General features: G+C 39.1%; 1 protein-coding gene across 1 annotated transcript in view; it reads left to right on the top strand.

The window, feature by feature from the left end:
* The window catches only part of SPOCK1 (SPARC (osteonectin), cwcv and kazal like domains proteoglycan 1), a 315,856-nt gene that overhangs the window by 102,024 nt on the left and 186,353 nt on the right, over positions 1 to 27,479 (top strand). The window contains exon 3 of the mRNA XM_062587138.1: positions 6,256 to 6,301. Coding sequence (XP_062443122.1) covers positions 6,256 to 6,301 — 46 coding nt within the window. The remainder of the gene's footprint in view (positions 1 to 6,255; positions 6,302 to 27,479) is intronic.

The raw sequence follows: 27,479 nt of genomic DNA, 5'->3' as shown, positions 1-27,479 counted from the left end.
AAAAACTCAAAACTTTTAATTTATGAAAATCATAAAACAATATTTTGGACCATATTAACCAGAAAGCTGAACAAAAAAGTGCACATGATTACAGAAGTTTCAGAGCCATGAGAATTTGAGTCTTCTATGGGGTGTATGAGACTGTAATACATGGTCAGGGTGCTTTTCTATCCCATATGTATCTGTGCTTTAATTTAGTTAAGTCTATGCATTTTATGCTATTTTAATACATTAGTATTAATGTGTTTAACATTGTTTCTGAGTCTAATGTGAGCCATTTAGATGAGCCCTGTTTTCATTCTAGGCTAAACTATTTCCTTACATGTTTATTAATGACTTAACTACAATATTCTGGACAGGTCCTGACAGCCCCAGAGCTTCCATTACATGTGGGTACTAATTCAGTCTGAAACACTTTCTCTCAATTTTACTACTTAATGTTGCTGGCTCTGTAAGTAAACCCCTGGCCTTTCTGGAAAATTTATCGCTAAACTTTTCAAAGGTTTCTCCTGCCAAAGTTGAAATGAAATACCCGCTGCATAAACCACTACCAATTCACTAAGCAAAAGCATCCAGGCTGGATGCATGTTCACAGGTTCCCAGGAGAGAATGAAAGAAAGAGCTCAGCAGTGCTTAGAGATGTCTTACCGTGCTCTGGAGTTTGGAATCAGCTCTTGACACTAATGCAGACTCTGGGCACTAGCTACCGTTGGGAAATCTCTACTCACAGAAGGACTCAATGGGCAAAATATTTCCTCTTATTTTTAAATAAATAAATAAATAAGGTGTAATTTGCTGACACAAACTATTTGCTTAAAGCAGGCAATAGGCCTGGGGGAGATGTTTATGGTACAGGCTAGATTGACTTTAGCAAGCAGCAGCTGGTGCTTTCGCACTGCTTGAGGTTGGAACGATCTTCTGTACTGCAAGGTGGAGAGAGGCAGAAAATGCAGCTGCGTCTTTCTGGAGCTAATTTCAAAAGAGCAATGAGCTGGTAATTACCACTTTTCCCAGCTGGTCTTTATGAGGGTAAAAGGTTTAATCATACGTTGAGGATGGAAGAGGAAAATACTAAACAGCCTGTAAACCAGCATTAATAAATATTTCTCTTGGAGATACTTAGAAACTTAAGCTCTTGTTGGTGAGGAGGAGCTGGGAGTGTAGATTACCTCCGAAAGGTTATCAGGCAGCCGCACGGCTTAAGCCTGTTGTATGTTAGGCTTTAGAGGAAAGCTCTGTGATGGTGGTTTCGTGATGGCTGTGCACCCTGCTGGCTCGTTCAGTGCAGGATGCTCTCCCCAGGCCTTGGGGCAGGCAACTCAACTGAGCTCGCTGGGGAAAATGCAAAGCAAGGAGGGTTTTCTGTGGAGTTATTTCAGGCAGCATCTCATTTCTGCTTGATTCATACAAATAACATATAAGCTCAATTAATGTGACAAAACATAAATATTTATGCACCCATTTAGTTAATGTTTGCCTCTATTTATAAACAAGAGCATCTTGCAAAAGCTGCTTTTTGCCGAGTGAAGTGTGCGCAGAGAGTGCGTCTTGTGTTAAATCAGCCATGCTTCACTTATTCTTCCAAAATATCAAGTATTAGGTAATAACTAAACCAAAGAGCAGCAATGGAGGTAAGAAAGGAGGAGAATGGAGGGGGAGAAAAAAAGGAGGATTAAGCCTGTTTTATATGTTTTGGGTGTGAACTTCAGGGGAGTTTTAACTATTGTAATGAAATGGAGAGGAGTTGGAGTGAAGAGCAGTCACAGTGCAGTGTGTTGGTCATGCAGCCAATTTTTACTCGCAGACTTTTCTGATATGACTGAAAGGAAATTGCATCAGACCCAGCTCTAGCTCAAGGTTTGCTTTTGCAAATCAGAACCCAGTATATGAGATTTTTTAATAGTTCTGCCATGGTACATGTCATGGTTATTTTTCTGTCAATTTAATATTTCATCTAGATGGATGATGGGATCAATGGCAGATGATTTCCCTATCATCCTTTTGGGGAGAAGGAAAAAATTAATTTTGCCACATACATTTGGTCTTTCTTGCTGTGACTTCATTAGGTATTGTCTGACTAAAGAAAAAAAATCCCTGGACTCGAAGGAGAAAGATGTAAGGAACTGTCTTAAATCCAGCCAATGTACAAACGTAACAGTCCCTTAAAGCTGAATTTACCCCTATATTTTGTGTCCTTGGGTTAAATCCTAGTAACAGTGCGTAGAAACCTTTGAGGTTAGCTGTGGACAATTACATGAAGCAACGGGCCCTGTGAGTAAAAAAGCTTTTGTGAGCTTTTTAAACTAGCATTTTTTTAATATGTCCTGTGCATACCTAGCTTATCATATGATTATTCTCTAGGTTGACTTTAATGATGGCCTATCTAAGTTGGCTGGATTTGACACCTGTGTAGTGAATGATAAGAGAGTATTTTGCTTTTGTTAGGAAAACCTAATTTATTTTGCATGATGCAGTGAAAGGGATTTAAATTACTTCAAGATGTGTTTCATCTCATCTTTTGATTACTCAAATCAAAATTGTAAAAATCTAATGAAGACCTGAGGCCCAGGTCTAGTAGCGTATACTTGTTTTTCTACACAGTCTTTATTTGTTATGATTATAACCTCTTCTCAGTTACACTTTCTGAGGGTCAGGTCTTGAAGCCGGAATCCGTAATGCTCAGTGATGAACAGATACAGCAGCAAAAAGATGGTGTGTGAGGGGCTGTCTCGGGATCCAGTTTGCTCCCTAGCTGGACGCCTACTGTAGGCAGATAGTAGACTTTGGAAGGGATTCTTTTTCACTGGCTTCTGGTTTTCAAAACTTTCAGATTTACCAGGGCCACATTGCACCTGTGCGAGGGCTAAAGATTTCCTGCCCCTTACATGGAAGCTTCATGTTTGTGTCGTGGTGCGAGACGGACCCTGGGGCTGGCAGCCACCAGCATCACCACCATCCACTCCCAGCATCACAGCTGTGCCCTCTGCAGGGGACACCAAACTCCGAGGTTTTGGGGCCGTTTTTATTCCTGAGTGTGTAGGGAATAAAAGGCCAAGCCATCACATTACAGTAATGTGGGTTGAGGTAAAGGAGTCAGATATGGACTTGGTCTGCACTACCAATTCTTTCCTTTTTGCATATGATTTTAGGCGTGCAGAGCCCCTTCAGTTAATTAAAGGATTGAATCAATCTTCTCCAGCCACTGAACCGTAGGCAGAACCCTCGGAGTGTGAATTTTATGCAAGGAAAGAGATGTTTTTAAATATTTGTTTATGAGAAATACTCTTCGGTCGCTGGTTGTGCTGAAATGGATCTATGCCCAGTTTTGCCTTCCCTTCCAAGCCAAGCAAATAAACAGGCTTTCAAGTCAGTTAAGGAAAAACTGATTTTAATTCTCTGTTATATATCAAGTATGTTACAGATGAGGTGTGTGGAAAAATGCTTTCTGGTGTTTTTGTTGGAAATGTAAGAACCTCTTTTATGGTGCTTCTGGGAAAAACCTCCATGCTAAACCAGGCATGTGGCTGATAGCACAGCAGGCAAAAGCGGGCCACGACAGCCAAGGCGGAGAGGTCCACAGTCAGAAGCGAGGAGAGAAAATGATACACCTCGGAGGCTAAGGTCTTCTGAAAAAAGCAATTACACATTTCAAAAGCCGCTGAGGAAAAAATTGATGAATGTTAACGTATCTTTATATTGTTTGATTTCATTCTTTTTTCTTTTCTCATTTGTAATGCTTACGTATGCAGGAAGTTGAGGTAGGTTTTTTTTTTTTTTTACTTTTAAATTGTAACTAGCCATAGAGTGAATAAAAGTATGAAATATCATCATGTATGTTATACTTCAAACTCTTATTATCGGTTAATAATATTGTTCTGAGTGGGTGGGACATTAATACATGCTGGTTATTAATATGGTAATATTGATCTATTGACGTGCTTCTATTAAAATGCCATATTCCTGTGTTACGACAAGGATATGGTATTTCACACACATTACTGTAGAAAGTTTCAGAACAACCAAGATTTCTGTGCAGTCATTTTTGTCATTATAGTATTAGATTGAACAGAAATTTTAAAGCTTTTAAATCAAAGTGATAGTATTATCTTCTTTTTCTTTTTTTTTTTTTTTTTTTTTTTTTTGAATGCTGGAAAACGTCTGCAAGTCGCTGTTGTGTTTGGGCACTGTATGTTGCTGCTTCAGCGTCCTGTGCCCCTCTTGGAGGGAGCTGCAGTGCAATGGTAGCACCCATTAGCGCTGGAGGTGTGAAGAGTGCCTACTTGAAACACAAGTCTTTCCGGGTTAATACATCAATTCCAGCATGCTGCAAAGTGCTAACACTGAGCACAGTTCATTTTTCAAATCAAAGCTTTAGGTGGGTCTCGGTGAGGCATGGATTTTCTGCTCAGCCCTAGCTACAGGGGGAATTTCACCTTTACAGTACCACAACCATTCACTTGCAGCGCTTGCTAGTATTAACACTGCAGTGAATCTGTAGTGCTCTATTTTCTTATGTCCAACTGGCCAGAGTTATTTTGAAGTGCGATTGACTCGATTGCTAGAATGTATGTATTGTCATTATTTACAGTTATAAATGAAAATGAATTTTATATATTAAAAATGCGGTAGAAGAACCTCAGAGATTTTCTCTATTCTCCTTTGAAAGTTTTTAAAATACTCTCCTTTGTGTATTTTTTTGTTTTATACGGTCTTTTCAGGCACATTGTAAAATAAATATAATTTCAATTTTTAAAAAGCAAAACTAAACAGGTCTGCATAAAGGCAAAGGAATAGGACTATAGAACAGATGAGTGTTTTGTACTTTTTTATGAGCAAAGTGCACTTGCTGTAAAATATTCCTGTGACACAGAAATTGAGATAAACCTCCTTTCCAATCCGTATTTCAAAACCGGTTCCATATGCCAACAGCATAAGAAATCTTTCTTGGGATTTGAATTATTTAGCAGTTTCTGATGCTGAAAAAACAGTAGCAAAGCAACACCTAGAAAAAAATGTAATAGAGGAAAAAGAATATTCTCTTACCAGGAAAAAAAAATATTCTGCTCAAAAAGCCTAGAAAACAAGCCTGTATTTCTCAAAAGTGATTAATGCTTGGTAAGCTGAGCATCACATCATCATTGATTACAAAGTGTTGCATCATGATGAGGTGGTGGGGGGGGGTTGTTGTTTTTTTTGTTTGTTTGTTTTTAGCTAACAAAGCTGGATAATTCAATGGCAAGTCTAATACTCTATTCCTGGTGCCGTATCCTGTCCTTCTCAAGAGAAGCATGGGATACTTTTGATGCATCTGAAATAAATTATGAATAATCATCTTTGGTATTGTGGGATGTCATCGCTGGCCGTGAAGTTGGAGCAGGTGCTTAACATGCACATGTCTGGAGATGGAAAATGTGTTTCCTCCTGGTATAGGGATGCAGAATTGCATGCAGCATCCCCAGGAGCAGCTAGCCATCCTCACCTGCCCCGGAGCAGGCAGCCAAGAGCGGCTTTACAGTGTCTCGTTCCCACTGATGGGTTTTCAGCCACCCTCCTGGCAAGGAAAAGAAATCTAGGCATCACGTTGGGCAGCTTGCTGGGCACGTCTTTTTGATGGCAGCCCTTGTCAAGAAAAGAACATAGAATGTTGGATGTATTAAGACCAAATTAAAGATTAATATGCAGAAAATTGTTACATGCTTCCTTACTTCAAATACATTCTTCTGCTGTTATCACTTCCTTCCTTAACTATTTCTTGCAAGTGCTCTGGGATGTTACTGTAATTAAAATGTAGTGCTTGCGATATTATTGCTGTATTTCTCTATATTTGTAATGGTTTACATGTGTCCAAAGTAGTATATATGGTTTTGGATTTACTCTGCTGATCTTTTTGCCGCAAGATCTTAGTGCGGATTATGTCATGGTATCTGAAATATGTTATCTTTATTATCACAGATTGTAAACTTATATGAAATGGTACAGTGCTGTTAGAAAATATTTAATAAGGGTCATACTTCGGAAAACAGTTTGGAATGAAATGTGAAGCGCTGAATTCTAGGAAATTTTTAAATCTTTATTTTCTTATCTGTGATTACTACTCTTTGGGACATAACCTGTTAATAATTTTACCTGATTTTAGTAGAATATGGTAGCAACAAGACAGGAGGTGATTCATTTGCAGTTTGGTTATATAAAACTGTGCTGGAAAAATTACTTATGTTTTGCCTGAGTTTTCTTTTTTCTTCCTTTCCCTTTTAGGATGATTATTTCAGAAACTGGAATCCAAACAAGCCTTTTGATCAAGGTAAATTTAGTACATATTTTGTGGTTGTCTTGTGTTATTTTGTGATACACATATATACTTCATCCCTTTTTCCCATGCGTTAGGGAAGGCCTGTGCTCTTATTTAGATTTCATTCCCAATTTAGTCACAGCTTGAGGTAGTTCATAGCTAAAGTTTTGACTTATCTTTGTATTTTTCAGCTATTTTTCCATGATTTTCAGCTATTTTTCCATGCTTATCCGTTCCAGTTCATATTCCATGATGATATATGTGCTTAGCAAGGGTTCTCTGTATCCACGTCTCCCAGTGTAATGTGCAATTTAAAATGAGTATCTTCACATACATTTACTGTCATTGTAAAAACTTTGTTAAACGAATGTCATAAATGTAATTAGTTTTGCTGCCCAGCAGACAAGAGGGCAGTTCTTTGAAACTGATTGTAATATATGAATTTCAGGGCTGCTTTTCAAAACAAAACGGTCTCGTATATATGCTGCTGATTCACATACTGCTTCTGTCAGTGATATTTTACGCTTTCTTTCTCTCAATGAGTTGTTAAGTGGTGGCAATACTTTCACCAGTTTCCAGGCCAGCCAACATAGGATAGGAGAAAGGAAACAAAGCCTGATCTAGTTGCCTGTCATTTCCAGTGCTGTTCTGGGCATGACATGTCAGGGAAAGAAAGAACCTTAAATGTACAGCTTAAAAGATACGTCAAATAGCAACTCCATCTCAAGCCTGCTGTCCTTGGTGTTCAGAGGTAGCTGTACGTTTTCCAGCTGGGGTGGTAGGAGACATTGCCTCTAAAAATCATAGCCAGACATCACTGGAAACCCGAGGAGCCCTGGCATAGCTAGGCATGGTGGATTGCGTTTGACAGTTGATGTCAGGTCAGGAAAAAAACACTGGAAACGAAGAAGTGTCAATGGTCCATCATCTGAAAGCCAGATACAAAAGCCATGTATTCTGATTAACATACCACAGGTTTGTCCTTAAAATTGGGATGCTGTATTTTAACTTCTTTATTCCTTATATATGCTACTCTGGTGCCAGTATTTTGTAAAGCTAATTACAGCTGTGTACTAGAGCGCCTTCAAAAAGGTGTAGCATGAAACCTCTTGGGTCTCCCATTTTGTTACATTCTTCTTAAAGCTTTTTCAAATTAATTTTTTTCAGGAAAAATACTACCAATTACATTTTGCACAGCTTTTTTTGATTTGGTAGAACCAGTTACAAGCTGTTTGATTCGTGGAGGGTAACAACCCACAATATGTTGCTCATTTTTTCTGTTCGTAGTTTGTATAGTTTTTGTGCCTGAGTACCTGGGAGAAGAGGTGAGGCCAGGGAATTGTAGCTGTAAGAGCTCAGGTACATGGCAGACTTCTTCCATTACCTAAGGCTTTTTTGTTGTTGTTTGGCTGGGTTTTTTTTTTAAGTTTTTTTGTTTTTTGTTTTGTTTTAAGAACTCTTGTATTTCTTTGACTAGTTTTGGTTCATTAATGAACATTATATCTGTTGAATTATAGAACTCCAGTCACAGAGAATACCATTTTGAAGAAAATTCTTAGTTTCTATCTACTTGTGTGCTTTTTTTAACAAGAGTTATCCAATGACTGGAGTCATTTTGAAAGGAGTGATTATACATGCAGTAAGTACAAGATAGATGAAGTCTAATCATATGGATTCACTGCACAATATTTCTCTCTTAAATGTTGCGCTCAAAGTGGCATTTACTGGAGTGTGAGACTTGCACTGCCCTTCAGAACTGGGATCAATCTTATCCTTAATGAGTATCAATAACAAGCTAAGTGTGGTGAAGTGGCCATTTGGATATGTAATTGTGATTTTATATTCAGAAAAGGTATTCATGGAAGCAAATTAGATACATTTAAAGCTTTTTGCTTTAAAAAAATGTATCTTTTTGTCTGAACTGGCATCTAATTTGATTTTATGTAAATACTGTGTATCCTTCTTTTCCTATTTAGCATTAGTTTTTTGCAGGTGGCTTTTTCAGCATCTTGTATTTCCTGTGGTATGAGTGCCTTTGTGTTCTTAAAACTAGGGTTCTGTCCATTTTACTGCTTCATCTTTGTAATTGCTTCACTTTAAAACGTCATCTCCCTGCTCATTTAATGGCCGTGTTCATTTGCAGGATTTCTCAAGTTTCTCTTTGTTTCTCTTTCTCTTTTCCAGAGTGAAAGAACTGTATTTGGGGGTATCATAAGTATCAGTATTTAAAATTATTGATGGAGCACTTCAGTGAGAATACCTGATAAATTGGACAGTTATAGGAAAGGAATGAGCTGCCAGACAGCTAAGAGAAATAACTTATTTTTCCACAGGCTGAGCAAGGATGAGCTTTATTAATGTGAGAATGTTTGGTGAAGTAGTTATAAGTTGTTGTCTTTGAGAGCAAGCATGGCCAAGGCCAGATGTGGCGCAGCGTCAGCTCCGTATTATGAGTGTTTTTACACTTCACCTTCTGCAGGGAGAGGCAGATGAAGTGTTGCAGCTCTTGCAGGTTTCACATACTTCTAAAAATCTTTCCATCTGGTGCTCTGGATTCTTAGGCCAAAATACTCGGAGTAAAACCAGCCCTTTCCAATAGTGAACACATAAAAACCTCTAGTTCTCCAGTGTCTTTGCCATACTATTCTCCCTTTGCCCTCAACAGCTACTTCATGGCTTAAAAAAGAAAAAAAAGGGGGGGGGGAAGTGAACTGTCGGTCAAACAGTTAAGAGTCTGATAAATTGTGGGAAACAAGAAATTGAGAATTGCATGGTCTTCTCCAGTAATGACTTATCTTTAGTGTCACTGTGATTTAACAGCTGGATAATGGTTAAAGAACAGCAGATGGTATCAGTTTTGCCTAATTGCAAGAGGTGAGAGAGAAGCATTGGGTTAAAAAGGTGCCCAACCTCACTTAGATTTTTTTAATAACTACTAAAACCGGCACCTTACATCACATCTGGAAGGAGAGAAGTTGCAAATAAAATGGCAAAACAGAGCCAACAAGTCATGTTACAGAAAAGCACTTTGGCACCTTTGGAAATTAAAAAGTATTTGAATCATAGCACAAATGAGGAGGAGTGAATCAGTTAAGAGAAGGGAAGGCATGGATAAATGAATGAAGGGGTAAGGCCATGAAGGAGGGGCCAGGGCTAGAACAGGAGCTGAAAGCCCCAAAGCTTTGCTTATTTGCTTTGGCTTTGAACTCTGGTCATCTGTTTTGCAAAAGGGAGCAGCTTTGCCAGATTGTGATTTGAATCTTAGTATTGCTGAAGTGATTTAAGAAGGAAGGACCCATTAGAAATCTCTGAAGACATATATGTGCTTTTAAAATTTCACTTTACATCTATTTCTGTATTTCATTGCCCTTGAATTATGTGTGTGTAGCTCCCAGGAATATTTTTGGCGGCTTATGCATATTAGAGGAGAAAAGAGTAGATTCTCTCTTTATGGAGATGAAACTTCAATGTCGAAGGAAAAGGGGAAGAGGATACTTTTGTCAAGCAGTGTATCTGCAGCAAAAGCCTTTTAGAGTCTCTGGGAGAGATTTTCAAAAACATTTGAGGGATTTAGGATTACAAATCCCATTGACTTCAAATGGAACTTGTGCTCCTAACTCTTTCCACCACCTTGTAACCCTCGGTCTTCCCAAGAGGGGTGGGAGAAAAAAAAAGTAAATCCTGGCAAAATACTGCAAAAAGATTTTGAACTGACAGGCTCTAAAACTGTCTTGTTCATTGTGTTACTGAGATTTCTGACTCTGGGCAATAATACAAGTCATTTTAAAAAATCTGAAATTACACATAGATACCTTGAAGCGATACAGGCAATCATACATCTGTTACAGATTCTTGTCTCTTTAGAAAGAAAGAGATTGTTTCTCTTACAGCATAAAATTTCTCCCGGTGTGTGAACAGTCTGTCTTTGGAGGGTGGAATGCAGCCTGGGCGATGCAGTGCAAGTGCGAAGCTCTGCTCCTCACCCCTAGGAATCCCTGCACTGCTCTCGTCTCATTGGAATCTTGTTTATGGAATTGGTTTGGCCAACAGATGTTTCTTGTTGACTAATAGGTCACAACTCACTTGGTCCTGGTAAAACTGACCTTGGCAAAGATGTTAAAGTAATCATTGAAACATTTCTACAGAGATCTCTTGCACAACAAAGTTACCGTAGAAAAGTTTGGTTAGTTCAGTTACATATATATGGTGCTGCTCCATGTAGCAGGGAATCTATAGCCACTGACCTCTAAATTCATGGAGGACTTTCCATATACAATTGTCACCTGAAAACAAGAAGAAAAAGAGAAATTACATTAGGCTGCTGCTTTGGGACATACAAATTGGATGCTGCCAAGATAAAGCTATAAGACCTTGACTATATATATATAGAAAATATATCTACTCACACACACACATATTTACATGTATATGTATAAAAGGTCATGTAGTTTGTTCTGGCATTTGAGTGTTTAAGTCCCCCTATGCTCTTGTGTACTTTTTTGGAGGTAGGGAAGCTTCTCCTGGGCATCCTTTGGAGTTCTTGTGTTGGAGGGCCAGTGTGGGTCCCACGGGAGGAGCCTGAGGCTGCTCCTGGGAGCTCGGTGGCAGCTGCACCTTCTCACTGGGCACTTGCTGCTGTGGGAGGTGTTCACAAAGGCAAATTTCAGCCTCACAACACCAATCGTTCCAGGTTTTTCATGCAGTCATTGGAGAGGAAAACTTCTCCAGCAGGTGAATGAAAGCAGACACTTGCCTCTGTCTATAGGCTATCCTGGAGACCTGTGAGCCTCGCTAGCCCTAATCTAGCCAGTGCCAGTACCCTCTCTTTTGGACAGGTCTGCAGTTTTCTGACGTTTAAAATCATTAACTAAATGTTCCAATTGTGAAGCCAGCACAAGCGGGGCCGTGCAGTGGGTGTGGGAGAGCGGGCAGGGCAGGGTCATCGTCGGAGGGTAGCGCCTGTCAGCAGGGATCTCAGGAAGGCAGGTCAGGCATCCGTATTTCACACCTTGACAAACTGAGAGGAGTCAGAGGCTTTGAAAATCAGCAGAGTTCAACTTCTGGGCTTATACTTGGTTTGCATTTTTAAAGAAGATTATGCTGGGCTCACCCAGCCCTATATTTTTTCTGAAAAGAGTAGCTTTATTCAGCAGATAGAATTATGTAATTAAGCATTAGAAAAAATACAGCAGTATAACTTAGGTGTCTGCTTTTTGCCTTTTTGCCTGTAATGCAGAGAAAAATAACTGCATCTATTTCTCAAGGAAAAAAAAAACAAAAAAAAAAAAACAAAAAAACTTGTTTTGTAAGAAAGTGTCCCTAGCACATATGACTTTCACTGAAACCCTAGAGTCTGACACAAGGTATCTTTGCATAACTTGCCTTTTCAAGGAGAGTCAACTTGAAGGGCTTAGCTGCATCTAGGAGGGTCCTTGAGTAATCAGGATTTATTTTTAGCCTTGCTACTGGCCCAGCTTTTCATTCGTCTTGAATTCAGGCAAAGCCAATACGAAGGTGAGCATCCCACTGATGGAGCCAACCTAACGAGGCATTTGAAGAGCAGAAGGCGAGAGAGCGGAGAGCCTGACAGTGATTGCTAGTCATTAATATTGAACCCAATCCCGTCAGAGAGGCAGAAGTCTGAACGCAAAAGAGTGAAAGGGGCAGGTTAGTCAGGATTTTTAAAATATAAATCAAAGGGGTTTGTATGTGTGTTGCTTTTGATTTTTTTTTTCTTTTCATTTTGGGACAAGGTCGTTTGAGAGTTTTTAAGCAGCTTGACAACTGACTTGACATTCTTTCTAGTCTTCCCTATCTACATTGGTGAAAGAAAAGAGAGAATTGGGAAAAAAAATTAGCATAACATTCTCAAGTGAGAGATTTTGATACAGTCATTAAATGTCTAATATTCTTCACCTATTCAGACTTGCCAGAAAATTAACCTATTAAGGCTTTATATATTATTATGAGTGAATGCTGTTAAATAAGAAAATAAACTTGAGTTATTGATACTTTCTGCTAAGAGCCACCCCTCAATAGCTGTTGTAAATTCTTTTATGGATAAATAGATGTTATTAATTTTTCTTGGTAGATGTGCAAATGAAGAGTGCGGTTTTTTTAAGTGTAAGGTTGCTGAAAACAATTTGGAATGGTGTCCAATTTGCTTGTCATATGGCCTTTTCAGAGCATCATTACCCAGAAGACAGAAACTGTGGAAGTAATGGAATGCATTTTGTGTTGCCGATACACAAGCTCTTAATCCAGAATGTTTAGACCATTGAGTTGCCATTATTATTAGTCGTAATAATAATAATAGAGCCATAGAAGTATACAATAAAAGGGGAAGAAACTTGATTTTGTTGAGCTGCTGAATTTTTCCCCAAATCTGCCCCTAAAACCATCCGTCAGAATTGCCAAATATGTCTGATCAGTTAGAAGGTCCCTGTGCCGCTGGCGGATGATTTCAGTAGCCTGAGCTGGCCTGAGTTTCCTACCCTGCCTCCTGCTCAGAGGCAAAGTGACTGGCTGGAAACCTGAAAACAATATTACCCATCACTGGTGGCAGAAAGTAGCCCATGCTGCCGGTTTGCTTAGAAACACCTACTCAGAAATAGTCTGGACTTTTTCCCCCGTCTCCCAGCCTTTCTGTATATTGGCTTTGTCACTAATACTTTCCCCCAGTAACTGAGAAACCTGGACAGCAGGGATATGCCCTCCCTCTCTCAGAGCTGTGTCACATTTTAGACATTATCTGCCCTGAAAACCTCAAAGCTTTCTTCTGCTGAAACATATGGAAATCCTCATCTGCCTGAATAGGACCTGGCTAGAACTGACTCTAATGTCAGTCCTGCTAGTGTGGACTTGACTGATTATTAATTTCAGACACACACGCTATCATTTCAAAAAATTCCCCTTGAGCACTAAATCTGAACTGGTAAAACACCCTCAATTTTGAGGAGGAGACTCTGCTTTTGAGAGGATTGCAGCCTGCAGTGAGGCATAACCCAAGTTTTGCAGTCCATCAGGTCTAGGGAAGTGCAAACTTTTGCAAATTCAGGGCTTTGCATCTAGAAATGGGTGTATCGGTATTCATGCTTCCTCTCCTTCTGCACAGAGTTGTATCTCTGTCTTTCCAGCGCCCAACCGGCCAGTCCAGGCTCCAGAAATGGTGTCATGCAGCTGTGCAGAATAAAGTTTGCCTAAAATTTATAATCATTCCAAAATCAAAAAGATGATAGTGGGAAGCTTGTGCTGCAGGAAGAAAATCATGGAACCTACAATTATTTTTAAACATGTAATTTTCTGTTAGCCAAGTTAAGCTGTTCTTTCAGAAAAGCCTGAATAAATTCCTTTCAGAAAATTGTTTTGTACTGTACACATTTCTAGCTACATATATATGTTATTTTTATAATAAATATTTTCTATTACTGTGCCTCAGATGGCAGATTTCAATTGAATAACTTATTTTGCAATTTATTTTTTGACTGTGGTTGAATTAGTTTTAGAAGCTTATTCGTAGGACAACCGCACATGAATTGTGTTTGGAAATCTTCAGTAAATCAATGCAATTTTAAAACATGCTAACTGAATCAACAGAAAACAATAGCCAAGATGCTACACCTATAAGAAACTACCCACCATCAAATTCCTTTTGAGCGCATTTGGCTGCTTCTTTTGTCCAAGCAGATGGACGTAGTCATCTTCACATGTTAGAAGCCTAACATTAAGTTTGTGATAGGTTTGCGAGCAACTGATTTTGTCATTAAATATGGCCTCAGAAGTGACGGAGATGAGTTGACTCTCTGTGATGATATTACTACTAATGTGCTTTGAACTGAGACAGTGATCGATAGGCTGCTTGCCTGGGATTTTATTCACGCTCAGGGAGCTCTTGCTAGTTTTGTCAATAATGGTGCTGTCTTTCTTTTAATATCTCTTACTTTGACTGCAAAGCAGATATTCATGAATTTTTAAAGGAAAATTCATGCTCCCCTTGTAGTACTCATCTGGTTCCTGTTGGAGTGAACTCAACTTCAGGAATGCCAGGATCCAACACTACCCTTGTTGCCATCACTTAGGAAGCAAGGCAGCGTTTTGTATACAGGAGCTCGTTTTTTGAAACACACCAAAGCCTTTAAAAATTAACTGCATTTGGCAAATACGTGCTGCAAAGCTTCCTTCCTTAAGCTCTAAGAAAAACTGCAATGTGTTATTTAAACTAGTTGCTTCCATTTATATTCTGATGTAACAAGGCCAAACCAAACAAAAGCTTTGAAATGTGCTTTGGTTAAAATACTGGATGGTGTAGCAGGAGATTTATGCTGCAAGTCAGAATGAGCTCTAAATTATTAGCCAATCAGAAGAGTAATTTGCACAATATTTAAACATGTTTATAGAGCTGTGAGTTAGCAGCTGATTAGTAGCTTCATTGGATCCTCACTGGAAAAAGAGGAGCTCCTGTGGGGAGGGAAGGTAGAAGGCAGAGTGACAGTAGTCGTGGAAAAGTACCTCTCTGAATTTTGAGGAAGAGAAGAATGTCAAAATGAAGACTGATAACTTCAAAATCAGATTTCAGTAAAGGGAATATTGATAGGAAAGAAAATACAAGAAAAATTAAGACAACTGGCATTTCCTTAGTGAAATAATGTAGGGGGCACAAACATTATTTATGCAATAGCCAAGAACTGCTGAAAAGCAACCAGCATGGTTATCGACAAGGTTCCTAGAGACCTCAGTCACAAAAAATTGCATAGAGAAAATGAAAACTAGGTTGAACTACTAAGGGGACACAAACTGTAGCACCAAGCTCAGAAAGTCAGATGCAAAAGGGACTGTTTGGCAAAGGATTTAGGAATAGTTTCCTACAAGTGTATTAGAAGGAAGGGGAAAAAACAAGAAAAACGATGGCTTACTGCTCAGGGAAGACAGAAGCCTATTTAAAGGCAATGCTGAGAAGGCCAAAGCATTGCTACCTTTCTTTGCTTTTGTTTTCACTTGAAAGGTCAGCTGTGATCAGGTACTATCAAAATTAATGTCCTCAGCTAAAGTGTGAGATTCTGGATTAGGGCAAGAACAGGCTGGCGTAAATTAGATGATTGCAAAGCACATGGGCCCAGTGGAATTGATCTAAGGGTTAAGTAGATTGGCTGAAATCATTTTAGAATGATTAAAAGTTATCTTTGAAAACTCATGAAATTGCAAAAGACTGGAAAAGGGCAAGCATAGTGCTTACTTTTTAAAGTGGAAAAATGGAAGGAAATTGTATATCTGGTGAGTTGAACTTGAAATCCTGAAAAATAAAATACCAGAATAAATATTGAAGCAAACATTTGTTAGCAGCAAGTAGATAAGGAGATGAAAAATAGCCAGTATAGATGAGATGAAAAAAAGCTGGTATGGATGCCAAACTAAACTAATTTTCTTCTGTGACATTTACAGGCTTTGAGATTCAGGGATGAGCTTGCAGTGTCACGTGTCTTGACTTTAATAAGGCTTTTGACGTTGGCTCACATTACTTTCTTATAAGCAAGTTATATTGTCCAAAGGAAACTACTGTGAGGCGGGTACAAAATCAGTTGGAAGAATACGTTCAGGTAGTAGCTGTCAGTGTTCCAATGTCAGACTGGAAGGATAAATTGAGTAGGGTTCCTCTATGATCTATTTTGGGTCCAGTGTGATTTCCTATTTTCATTAAATAGTGGATGTTGGAATTAGTATGCTTATGAAAATCAGAGATATTGTCAAACCTGAAGGAGATGAACACATGTTAGAAGAACAGAAATAAAATTTGGAGTAGCTTTAAGAAATTAAAAATCAAAGGTTCAGTCAGGACAAATACAAAGTTGTGTACTTAGGTAAGAACACTCATCTGCACGAAACAGGGTGAAGAACAATTGGATAGTCTTAAATTCTGAGGAAAAAAGAGGTTGAGGATTACAGTGGATTACAACCTGAACATGAGTCAACAATGTCATTCTGTCACAAAAAAGGCGAATGTTGCGTTGGCACACCTAACTATGAGTAATCCTTCGGCTCTGCTTAGTGCCAGTAAGACCTTGGCTGGCGTACACTGTCCAGATTTGAGTACCATGCTTCCAGGAGGGTATGAACCAGTTGGAAAGAATCCAGAGAAAAGTAACAGATATGATCAGAGTCGCAGAAAATAATACATCCTGGGAAGAAAGACTGAAGGAAATGGGGTGCTTCTGTGGAGGAAAAAAAAACAACTCTATTTACAAATACATAAATTTAACTGTAAAAGGGAATTTGTCTATTGTGGATGCAGAAAAGAGCAATATATTTAAATGGCAACAAACATGATTGATTTTAGCCTTTGTAATGATAAAGACAGTGAAGTAAGATATTTTAAAGAGGCTGTAGAGGGCTTTATCTTTGGAAGTGTTTTGAAACCTCTTAGACAGATGTCATTTAGCTAGTGACGTATTTGTAGCTGACCTCACTTGGCCACAGGAGAGTGGAACCAGAAATTTCTCCAGAGCCCTTCTCAAACTGTTATACTGGGTTTGTATTCTGCTTAATGGAAATCAGTTAATTTCACTGAAAGAGTCCAGAAGAAATGTTGAAGGATATAGTTTGTACAAACAGATTTCCAGTCAAAGAACAGAAGGGAAGAAAAGAGCAACCAGTGTCCTTTAGAAACATTTTGGCACAGCCTGAAAAAATACAGGTTCTTATCTGATGGAAGTAATGAGCATAAGTTTCGAGATTGTTACTAGCTTGGATTGTCATGGGCTTGCAAACTGCCATGAATATGAGTAGGGATCAGCAAAATGCAGCCTGTTTTCTCTGACTGCTTCTCTCGGTTGCTTTGTAATCCAGTGTCAGCTGGACATCCTGTAGATGGTTCTGTACTTGAATGTTGTATCCGTTTGGCCATGTGAGAGTAAAGGTCCCAGTCTGTCCTAACATTCTTTAGATGTGGGTGAAAATCAGTTACCTATTCCTTTTCAGTTCAGTAGATAAAATAGGACAACACACACATATTTAGGAATTAAGTCTCCTTCTGCTGTAAACCTAAGTGCCCAGGTCATTAGAACACTGACTGAGTCACAGCTGGTTTTTTTTTTTTTTTTTTTTTTTCCTGTTATTCCTGCTTCAGTTTAAACATGTTTGTGTTAAATAACGTTGTATCTCATCTAATTTGGATACTTTCATACCAGCTTTGCAGTCTTTGGTCATTTGAGAAGTTCCTTTAATCTCTGAAGTGTTGCCTCAGTAGTACGCAACAAGATAAAAATGTTTTCATATGCATCCTGGTATTGTTCTCCACAAAGGTTTCCCAAATATAGTCTATCGAAAATAAATATCACTTAGGAAGGCAATAATGAGTTGCTTAATCGTGATCCTTCTTTTTGTGTCCTCTGGTTGCAATTTTATCCGTGGATCTTGACATTAATATGTCTTCATGTTGTTGGTTATTGCCTACAGCCCTCTTTAAAGCTCTTTTTCCATTCAGTGTCTTGGCTTTTCATATGTTGTCTTTAAAATGTAGGCACTGGAAAATGCGTATGAAGATGATGGTTCCTCTTCAACTGTCCTCTGTTCACGGATTTAATCTATTTTATCTACAGGAGGTTAATAAATAGCGTTACTGTCTTACATAAGCATGGCCATGCATCCTTGCAGTGTCTCTGTAGCCGTATGAGAGAGATGAATATTTCATGAAGTTATGCCCCCAAATGAGGAGCTATCATGTGTGCTTTCACCACAAGGCAGGGCAGTAGAATCAAATTTTTAACATGTTCCTAGGGCAATTCTAATTTATGAGCTGAAGAGTGAGTTTACTCCCTCACCTCCCATCTTATCCTAAACATCAGATAATCAGAAATTCATGATAAATGAATGTTCAGATAAGCAATCCTAAGGATTGTTGCACATAAGAACAATCTTTAATGCATGTAAGTAAGTGCTATTGCAGTTATTCTAACGTGACACTGCATTGTGTTCATGGAGGTTCTCCTTCCCTTTAACTGCTTGTTAAGATAATCAGTAAATGTATTTAGTGGTCAATAAGAGCAAATGCATCTTTGCTGAGAGCACTCCAGCCTCCAAGGCTGTTTCTCTGTTCATTGGAGGCCTTTGCAATGACCGTACCTGTTTAAAACCAAGCAGTGGGGAGTTGTTGAGATGGGCTGTACAAATCTAAAAAAATGAGAAAGGAGAAGACCCATGCCTTGCACAGCGATCACACAAAAATGTGTATGCTTCTCTTTCGTAGGCCGTAAAACTATCTAGGGAAGCAGTGTTAGCTTTTTAAAAAAGTCTTGCCATAATTTGTTCTATTCTGAACGTTAGTACTAATTGCTTTTGCAGATATGGTAGATTCACTCTAACCCAGAGGACCTATTTATCCTCAAAATCTGAGTAACAGTTAGCTATCTCATAGGACTTCATGGTACAATAATTGTGTGTGCCTTCTGTAAGCAGCATTTCCAGCTTAGGTGTTATCAGTCCTCACCACTTCGCATCTGTTACATTAATGACAGCACTGTAACATGTCCATTCTCCTGAGGGTGCCAATGCATGCGTCTCTCCCTCTCTCTCTGCTGTTTTTCCTCCAAATTGCCTGGTAGTACAAGTGATAGGATAGAGCACATGATGACTGTCTGCAGTATGCCTGTAGAAAGGTTTTCTTTTTTTTAACCTACTATTTGAAGGAGCAGTGCTCTTTTTCAATTCAACCTTTCAGCACCTCCTCGCTGTGGTTTGAATATCCAGCTGATAGCCACATATACAACCACAAGCTGAATGCTCTTATTCATCCTCCAGGTAGTCTTTAAGTATCCATCTTCCACAAATGTTTACTTCAATAAGCTCAGGTTACTTCAGTAGTCTCAAGTGTAACATTGTGCTTAATTATGTGAGAAGGTTTTTGTTTTTTGTTTTTATCATTGAAGATTTTTGGGTTGCTAACAGAAAAATGCAAAGTTAAAAAAAGGTGCCCATCAGTAGCAATACGGAGACAATCTGTCCCCCTGCGTACATTACGCAGTAAAGGGGAGACTGCTTATTCTAACCCATTCAATAGCACATGTGCATGAAAGCTGGCTAAAATCTTTTTTTCACAATAGAACCTGAAAACTTTTTAGCAATCATATCTCTTTTTTTCTGTTTTCTTACTAGCTTGATAAGAAAACATCCTACCTATCTGAATGTCTGCATGAGCTGACAACTTTTACACAGTTCATGCTGAAGTAATTTGAACTAAGTAAAACCATAAACAGTCATGTTCAAGTAAAGCTATGAAAAACAGAAATCTCTCTGGAAAACACCAATACCCCGTAAGGACGATGATGGCTCCAGAATCAGATCCATAAAGATCATGGTCATGATGGTTTAGATCATAAAGATCATGAGTTATTCCCTTACACTGATGGACAATGCCTTAATATAAATCCTAAATAGGCCCTTACTGATTTGCTGTGTATGGGCTGTACTTACTTGTTCTAACTGTTAATTGCCCAACTTTTCTCCTGCCTTCATCATTGCCGTATCATAAGAAAAGCAACCTGTTATTTGGGAAAACATTTTTCATTTTCTTTGTTTCTCCTTCTCAGCTGCTTTTTCCTTAAGTGGCACTTCCAGTGTATTTTCATGCACAGGACTGTGCCAATAACATTTTTCCAATGCCTATAAATAAATTAAGTATACTGTGGCTTGAAAGAGAAATCGCTATCAGCTGGTGTTCCCACTACCTGCAAAATATTTCATCTTCTTTCGGTTTCTATTACTGTGCTCTCCCTTGAATTTGTATAGGAAGCTACATTCCCTGTTAGAGTGTCATGTGGCGCGTTTGTGTGCAGCGTGCTTGATGTATGGAACTATTGCAAATACCTAGTGCAGATAGCTTAGCTTTTGAAATTGCTCTGAAGATGGACGTTTTGATGGATGCAGCTGTTGACATGATTTGGAAATAGGCCTGTTTCTGTCAGTCAGGCAGTAACTCCAGTTTTCAGAACAGAAAAAAATAAAGGTTTGACATGAAAGAGGAGAGAGAGGCCACATATCTAGTGGGAACAGAGAGCTTGAGGCCAAAAGGAGGAATGCACTAGCAAGCTGTGTCCTTTGCTTCTATTATGGTACAATAAACACATTCATTTTAACAGGCTACCCTTTTAAACAGAGCGTAGTTACTTGACTTCATCTAATCTACCTAGCTATCTGAAAGCCAGTTGCGTAGTCTGAGGTAGATACCCAGTTATTCTGTACTGTAGACACTGATATAAGTGTCTCAGATTGGGCAATGTACTGGGAACCTCTTGGAGGACTAGCTAAGACTAACTAACTTTTTTAAGACTTAAGTTAGATGGATTCAGTCATTGTATAGATCCTGCCCAGGAAATCAAAAACATGTGGGGAGCTCTTCTGCACCCTGTGATCACCTCTTCAGCACAGAAGAAGATGAGATCAAAGGCACAAAGGTCTTTAAACTTGTGAGAATGCTCTGTGGGTTTTGAAGGTGAAATTCAGTGGGCCTGAATTTGAATGGATGGAAAAACGGATTGTTCACTTTTAACTACTGTTCAGTAAAAGACGCATGGGGCTTCAGTAGGCTGCTGGAGCAAGGCAGTACCAGATGGAGACGTTGCTTTGTGTTGGGTGGAAAGGCCAAGAAGGGAAGATTTAAAGATGTCTCTGGAGGGAAGGTTTTTCTTCTGAGAACTTTCTGATGGGCTTTTGGCATGTGTACATTAGATTCTGTTTTGGTATCTCCTTCCATGTGTTTGTCAAGCACGTTGGTACAATAAGATATTATAAAAGAAAATAACTAGAAGCTAAGGGCTGAGATACTCACAAACATACTTTTATAAGGTATTGAATAGTTATAAGAGGATGTGCTTGTATGAAGGCAATTTCCTCAATGATAAGAAGTGTTATTCTGAGAAATTCATTTTTAGCATGCTGACTAAATAAAATGTTCATTAAAATCTTCATATGGTACATAGTAAGGAGCTAGTAACAACGTTTTCTCTTGTATATCAATTATGATAGATATGAATTAACCAGTATTTTAATAAAAATTAATAGTGGTATTTATTTTCCATTGAGTGGAGTGATTTTACGTGATGTGTCTGAACCATATAAAGAACCTAGAATGTAGATGTATGTGGCGAATGGATTTTATTTTAATGAAATATAATATAATTGCCCTGTCCTTGCAATTAAAGTTAGGCATTAAATCTTAATTCATTAATTCTTTTGCATCTTTTTTTGATGGAGAGGGAGAAGGAGTAAAGTACTAAAAATTCCTTTGAGCTTATAAACTAGAAGAAGGGTATGATGAATAGATTTAAAATGGATTACCAAGAGGTAGAACACAAAGGCAGGATTACTTTGGGGTCACATTCTGTCCTCAGTTGCACACAGACTCCTTAGTGAAGTTACAGTGATTTAAACTGAGCTTAGACTTGCATTACTTAGGTGGAAAGGGTCGGTTTATGCTCACTGCATATTTCTCTTTTTCCGTTGTTCTGATACAATTTCCCAATAACTGGGTTTGTCACATACTTTTTCATACACATATATATTCGTCATATATTTTGAGAATACAGTAGAGCAAATTTGGGCCAAACTAACTTCTCCATTTTTAAGCTTAGGTGAGTTGCTCATCTTAGCTTGTGCTTTCGGCCTGTTTCTCCTCTGACAGGTGAAGAGAAGTGCAAAAGTAGAAGAAAAGTGGTATTGGTTGTATTGGTAGAATTATCTAAAACTTTTGAAGGATCAGGAAGCCAATTTCTTATCTCTTGCCCTCCCTTAATAAAACAGGCACAACAGTGCCTCAGGTCTCTTCACTGGTTCTGCTAGTGGTGTCCTTCTGGGTAGTGATCAGTGTTCCGATGGCCTTGTTGTCTCACATACACATGTTTCAGTGTGTTTGTTTTGGCAGAGTTAGGGGAAGCTGGGGACAAGACGGTGTCTGAGGTGGCTGGTCTCATTCTTAAAATAGTTATGAATTATGGAGCCAGGGATCTGAGGTAATTTTTGAAGTGAATAAACCACATGAAGCAGAATGATGTGGTTATGTCCTTTTTTGTAGTTTTGCTGTTCCATGCTTCATACTTGAAATTGAAAAATATCAGTGGTCTGACCATGAAGCAATGAGTATGTGACCAGATCTCTGGTTGAAAGGATTGCTACACGTTCTAACCAATGTACCATAAAGAAAAAATCTACAGATCCAGAAGCAGTGATGACCTCAATACGATCGCAAAGTCTGACAGCCTTGCTTCTGTTTTTCTAAATGCCGTCTAATGCTGTTATGTGCTGAGTCCTTCTAGTGAAGCAATTTCACACCTCATCTACTAGAGATGGAAATGGCAGGGAACAAACTATAAATCCAGCAAAATCATAGTTTAGTAGGTATCTCATCCTATCCGAATTTGCTCACATAGATAATTAGTTCATTACTTTCTCAATTCACTAAACTTGCGATGCTTTGGAGATGGAATTGGATGACATCATCTCCAGAGACTCTCAAGGAACTAGCTGATCTCTCATACTCCCGGCAGCTCCGCCGTACCTGTGTCATTCCTGACAAGCATTTGTCCACCGTCTTCTTAAAGACCTCTGTGCTGGAGGCGCTGGAGACACTATACACTCTGGTGGACACTCCACAATCTCCCCAGCAATTTATTCTGCTACTCTGCCATCTTTATTGTGAGAAATTTGTAACCTGAACTACACCTTTTGCAATTCAAACCCTTTAATTGCAAACATTTGTCCTGGTGCCATTGACATGGCAAAAGATTGGGTACCACCCTATTTTTAGCAACCTTTCTCCTACATGGAGACTCATTGTTACATTCCCTTTAGACCTGTCATAACAGAGTTCTGTTATTCCTTCTTCAAAGATCATTTATGATTCCTAAATGATGTTTTCATTCTCATTGCTGTCTGTAGTCTCTCTCAAACTGATCAAATGGAGCATTCAATACTCTTGATAACAGATGCTGAGAAACAGTGTTTAAAGGGATAGGAAAAGTATGTTTTAGGAATTAAAAGGTCCCATTTTGTAGCTTGGTCCATAGTACAGGGAGGTTGTGCTCTTTGGACTGTACACACGGGACTATACTTTCCACTTTTCTTTCCTCTAATATTTCTGCCTTCCTTTGTGCAGTTTGAATGTTTTAAATGAAGAGAATGTTTTATAGAAGAGTGAGACATGAAATCATGTTTGCAGCCTGCTGTAAAGCTCGTGGCATGAGCCCTGAGAAGGTTGCTCTAAAGTGGTCTACTGTAGTAAGCAGTCAGATACACAGAATGTCAGACTAAGGATCAAACAAAGCAGCCAGTGGTACTTTCCTATCACTGTGTATGATTGTGCGAATTTTATTTGACTGCTTTTAGACATTTGCATTTGTGTGCGTGTCTCTCAGTATGAATTTGGACAACATATTTTGTCTTCCTTCAATACATACCTTTCTGCATATAAAATTAAACAAAATTGGATATTTCTGCCCTTAGGATTTTAGCTAAAATTGTATCTTCTATAAGTAACACAGCCCACAGTTTCTATTCCTGATGCTGTTCACCATAATGTCTACCTTCAGTTTAAAGCAAGCAGCATTTCCACATTGTTTGAGATAACTTCACCCTCATTGCTTTCGTCTGGTTAAATAGTCCTTTAATCCATGCTCAGAACCAACAGTTCTTTACTTTTGTAATGCTTTTACTAGTGGAAGCCTAAACAGTGTTACGGTAGAGCAGGTAAGGTATGATTGATCAGTTTATCAAATGACAGTTTTTACTGGACCATTAATTCTGACTACATCAATGATTAGAAGTACAGATTTTTATACCTAGGGCCAGTGGTGGGTTTTTTTTTAAAAATATGGATTTAGAAGACATTTATGCAAGCAGAAAATTGAATCAGCGTTACCATCAGTGCATTAAATTATGGCATTTTATTAGAGAAGAATTCTTTTAGAATGTAACAGTAGATATAGATAGAGAAAGGTGCGTTAGGATTACCAGGAAGGCTTTAGCATCTTTGAATTACATTTTGAACTTTAAAGTATTGTTCATGCCCAATATAATTCCTTTTGCCTCCAGGATATCACTCCTCTATGATTTACTGGTGTTTATTGTGCACCCTTCTCTTCCCTGAATCTCTAGAAGCTGGTGATGATTTAGCTTACGTGCTTTTGATTTGTGCAGTTTGGAATAGTACGGTCCCCTGGTTCAAATTAAATGAAAGAAAGGAATGCAAAAATTCTTTGCTGTATGAAGGAGTGACTTTCTTTTTATTACAACCAAATGAATCATTGATAGGAAAAGAATAACTCCATTGCTTAAATCTCACCCTCAGCCATACTACCATGATTGCAATTTCTGTGTCAAGCTGCTCTTGACTAAAGAGCCTGATTCCGCTAGTGACTGACAGAGTCAGTATGCTTCAGTAGAAGACAGGCTGTGCAGGTAATGCCAGACTTTGCTGTATTTCCACTCTCTTCCATACAATTCACTCTTCATAATTTACCATTTTACATGAGTTAGGCATTCTTGGCACCACCAACTGTCTATAAAAATAGATGTCATACAGTGAGCATAGTGTTTCCCTCTTCTTGGCTTAAAGGCACAAATGCTTGCTGGGAAAACCAGTCAAGTTTCATCACCAGTTTCATTCCTAGAGCAGGCTTCCATGTGCAAGGGGCAAGGAAGTAGATAGATATTCTGGGAAGTGGATAGAAATTTTGTTCCTTCTCCTTCATCTGCATTCATGGAGATGCCTCAAGAGCAGATACTGCCAGGTGCTAGCTGAGAAAGTCCCTGCTCCAATAACAGCACCTGCAAGAGAAATTTTACAGACAGAAGTTTTACGGTATTGGCAAAAGAGATCAGAACGCTGGATCTAGCAGGAGTGAATCTGTGCTCCCAGGTACTCCAAAACTGCTGGTTTTGTGGAACACAGAGGTTGCCATGACATACCATACATCCCTAATCCATTGCAAGCGCCTGTTTAATTGATTTTCTATTACCACTTCTATGGGTCTTCTAATATTAATGGCTCTTGTTTGTTGAGTGTGGTCTCTTTGCTTGGATAGCAAATGGTGTTTCCTGTGCACGCGATTTACCTTGAACAAGTCAGGAACAAGATGGGACTATAATACAAAGTGTCTGAATTGTGTTTTCTGACTGATTTCCCTGTCTATTCCATTTTCTGTTCTCCTGTATACAGAACATTTTTGTCCCATTGTGGGCGTACTGAACAGTTAGCAAAGTGGGAAGCTGGTGTCCCTGCCTGTTGGAGTGAAGAAAACATGCTTCATCACTAGGATGTATGTATGGTCAGAGTCTGTCCCCTGTGATCATCATCTTTCTGCCAGATTCCCTTGTAGCACTTCTCTGAGGGAAAGTACCATCCCAGCCACTTACTATTTAAACAGCTTGATAGTTTTAGTTTATAAAAGAAATCTGGGTGGTGATGGAATAGGTTGTGTAAGTTCCTTTATGGTAGGAAAACTCTGATTGCTAAAGGGATCTTTAGTCTCACGTAGGAAATATGTAAAAACAACTGCCAGAAGTAAACCCGGATTTCTTCCCTGTGAGAGTGACGGAGCCCTGGACCAGGTTGCCCAGAGAGGCTGTGGAGTCTCCTTCTCTGGAGATCTTCAAGGCCCGCCTGGACGCAGCCCTGTGTAACACGCTCTAGGTGACCCTGCTGAGCAGGGAGGTTGGACTAGATGATCTCCAGAGGTCCCTTCCAACCTTACTGGTTCTGTGATTCTATGATTAATTCAAACTGGAAATTACGCTTACATTTTTACAGTGAGCAAATGGCATGCCTTTACTGTTACAGCAAATGGCCACAGGAAGGTATAGGACATGACTGATAGAAATCGAGGTTCCTGGAATCAGTGCGGTGTAGTGGGGTGAAACTTCCTCAGAGCAGTACGTAGACCGTGACATCAGAAGACCTAATAGTTAATTCCGGAATAAGCTCCCTATGTGTGTAACCTCCATGAAATGTTTGCTCTAATTCTTTACTAGGGCTGTTCTTCTAGTCTAGGCAGAACCATTTGGGGAAGAAAAAATAGTTGCAAGAATTACTCTTGGCCCTCCTTTCCTCCCCTGGTCCATCATCCTACCAAGGTTCTGCCACTTCGGCTGTCTAAATCAGGGTTCGAGGGACTCGGTGCTCAGTAATGAGGTGTTCAGTCTTGGGTTGATCATATACTAACAAAGAGAGAGTAAGAAGGGAACAAACTGACCAGTGGGCAAGAAGGGGGCAGGACCCTCTCTAAGGGGTTGCGAGACAGTCACTGATAAGCTAGTTACCTTTTAACAGCCTAACTACTTTCTGCCCCTTTTTCCCCACCTTGCCCTTTATTGATCAGCACCCACAAGCTCACAGTGAGGATGAAAACCTCCTCTTTGCCCCACATGTATTTAGTGTCTTCATTATTAATCGCATGAGTGATCCTTCAGCTATTTCAGCTTCATACCATTTGACTATCCCTTACGGCCAAGTCAACTTTTATAAAGCTTTCAAGTCTGATCATGCAAATTGTATCCAATGTTTCACTCAAATGAAGATCTATTACATTTCTGTATACCCTTCAGCTACTAATTCCTTTAAATTGATAAGAAAAAAGTGATGACATTTTTTTGATGGCGTTTGTTCTGTGTAAGTCTGCAGGATTTAAAGCTCACAGGCCCAGTATGTGCTGGGGGTGCAACATCAGCCCCAGTGTAGGCAATGGGAATTTGGCCATTTGTGGAAGGAGAATTTCACCCTAGATGCTTGCTTGCTCTTTGAGTTTATGATGAATTGAAACAAGGCTGCTGATTCCTCCTTCCCCCCTCTCCCCCAACTATGGTACCAGGACGGATACATTAGTTTAAAATTAACTAGACTAATTGCAAAGTTTTCCTCAAAACATTTTGAGGAGAAGAAGGGAGATAATGTCTTTTGAGGTGTCCTTTGGTTTTCCTCTCTATATTTTTCATATTGCTGGAAATTTATCACATTCAGGTGCTGCTGAATCTTAGAGCAAAGAATAGCTAGTTTGTCTGAACAACTTTATAGATCAAAAGCTCCTGTTGCATCTCAGAATAATAATTCGTTAAGCGCATTGCTTTTTGAAGTAGGTCTTGGTTTTGACTTCATTTTTTTTTCAGAATTTCTGTTGCCTGTTCTGATGCCTTCTCTTCTGTCTTCTACAAACTT

Source organism: Rhea pennata, chromosome 14 (assembly GCF_028389875.1).
Source record: "Rhea pennata isolate bPtePen1 chromosome 14, bPtePen1.pri, whole genome shotgun sequence".
Classification (NCBI taxonomy): Eukaryota; Metazoa; Chordata; class Aves; order Rheiformes; family Rheidae; genus Rhea; species Rhea pennata.
The sequence above is the reverse complement of the archived record's forward strand: the minus strand, read 5'-3'. Positions and strand labels throughout refer to the sequence as shown.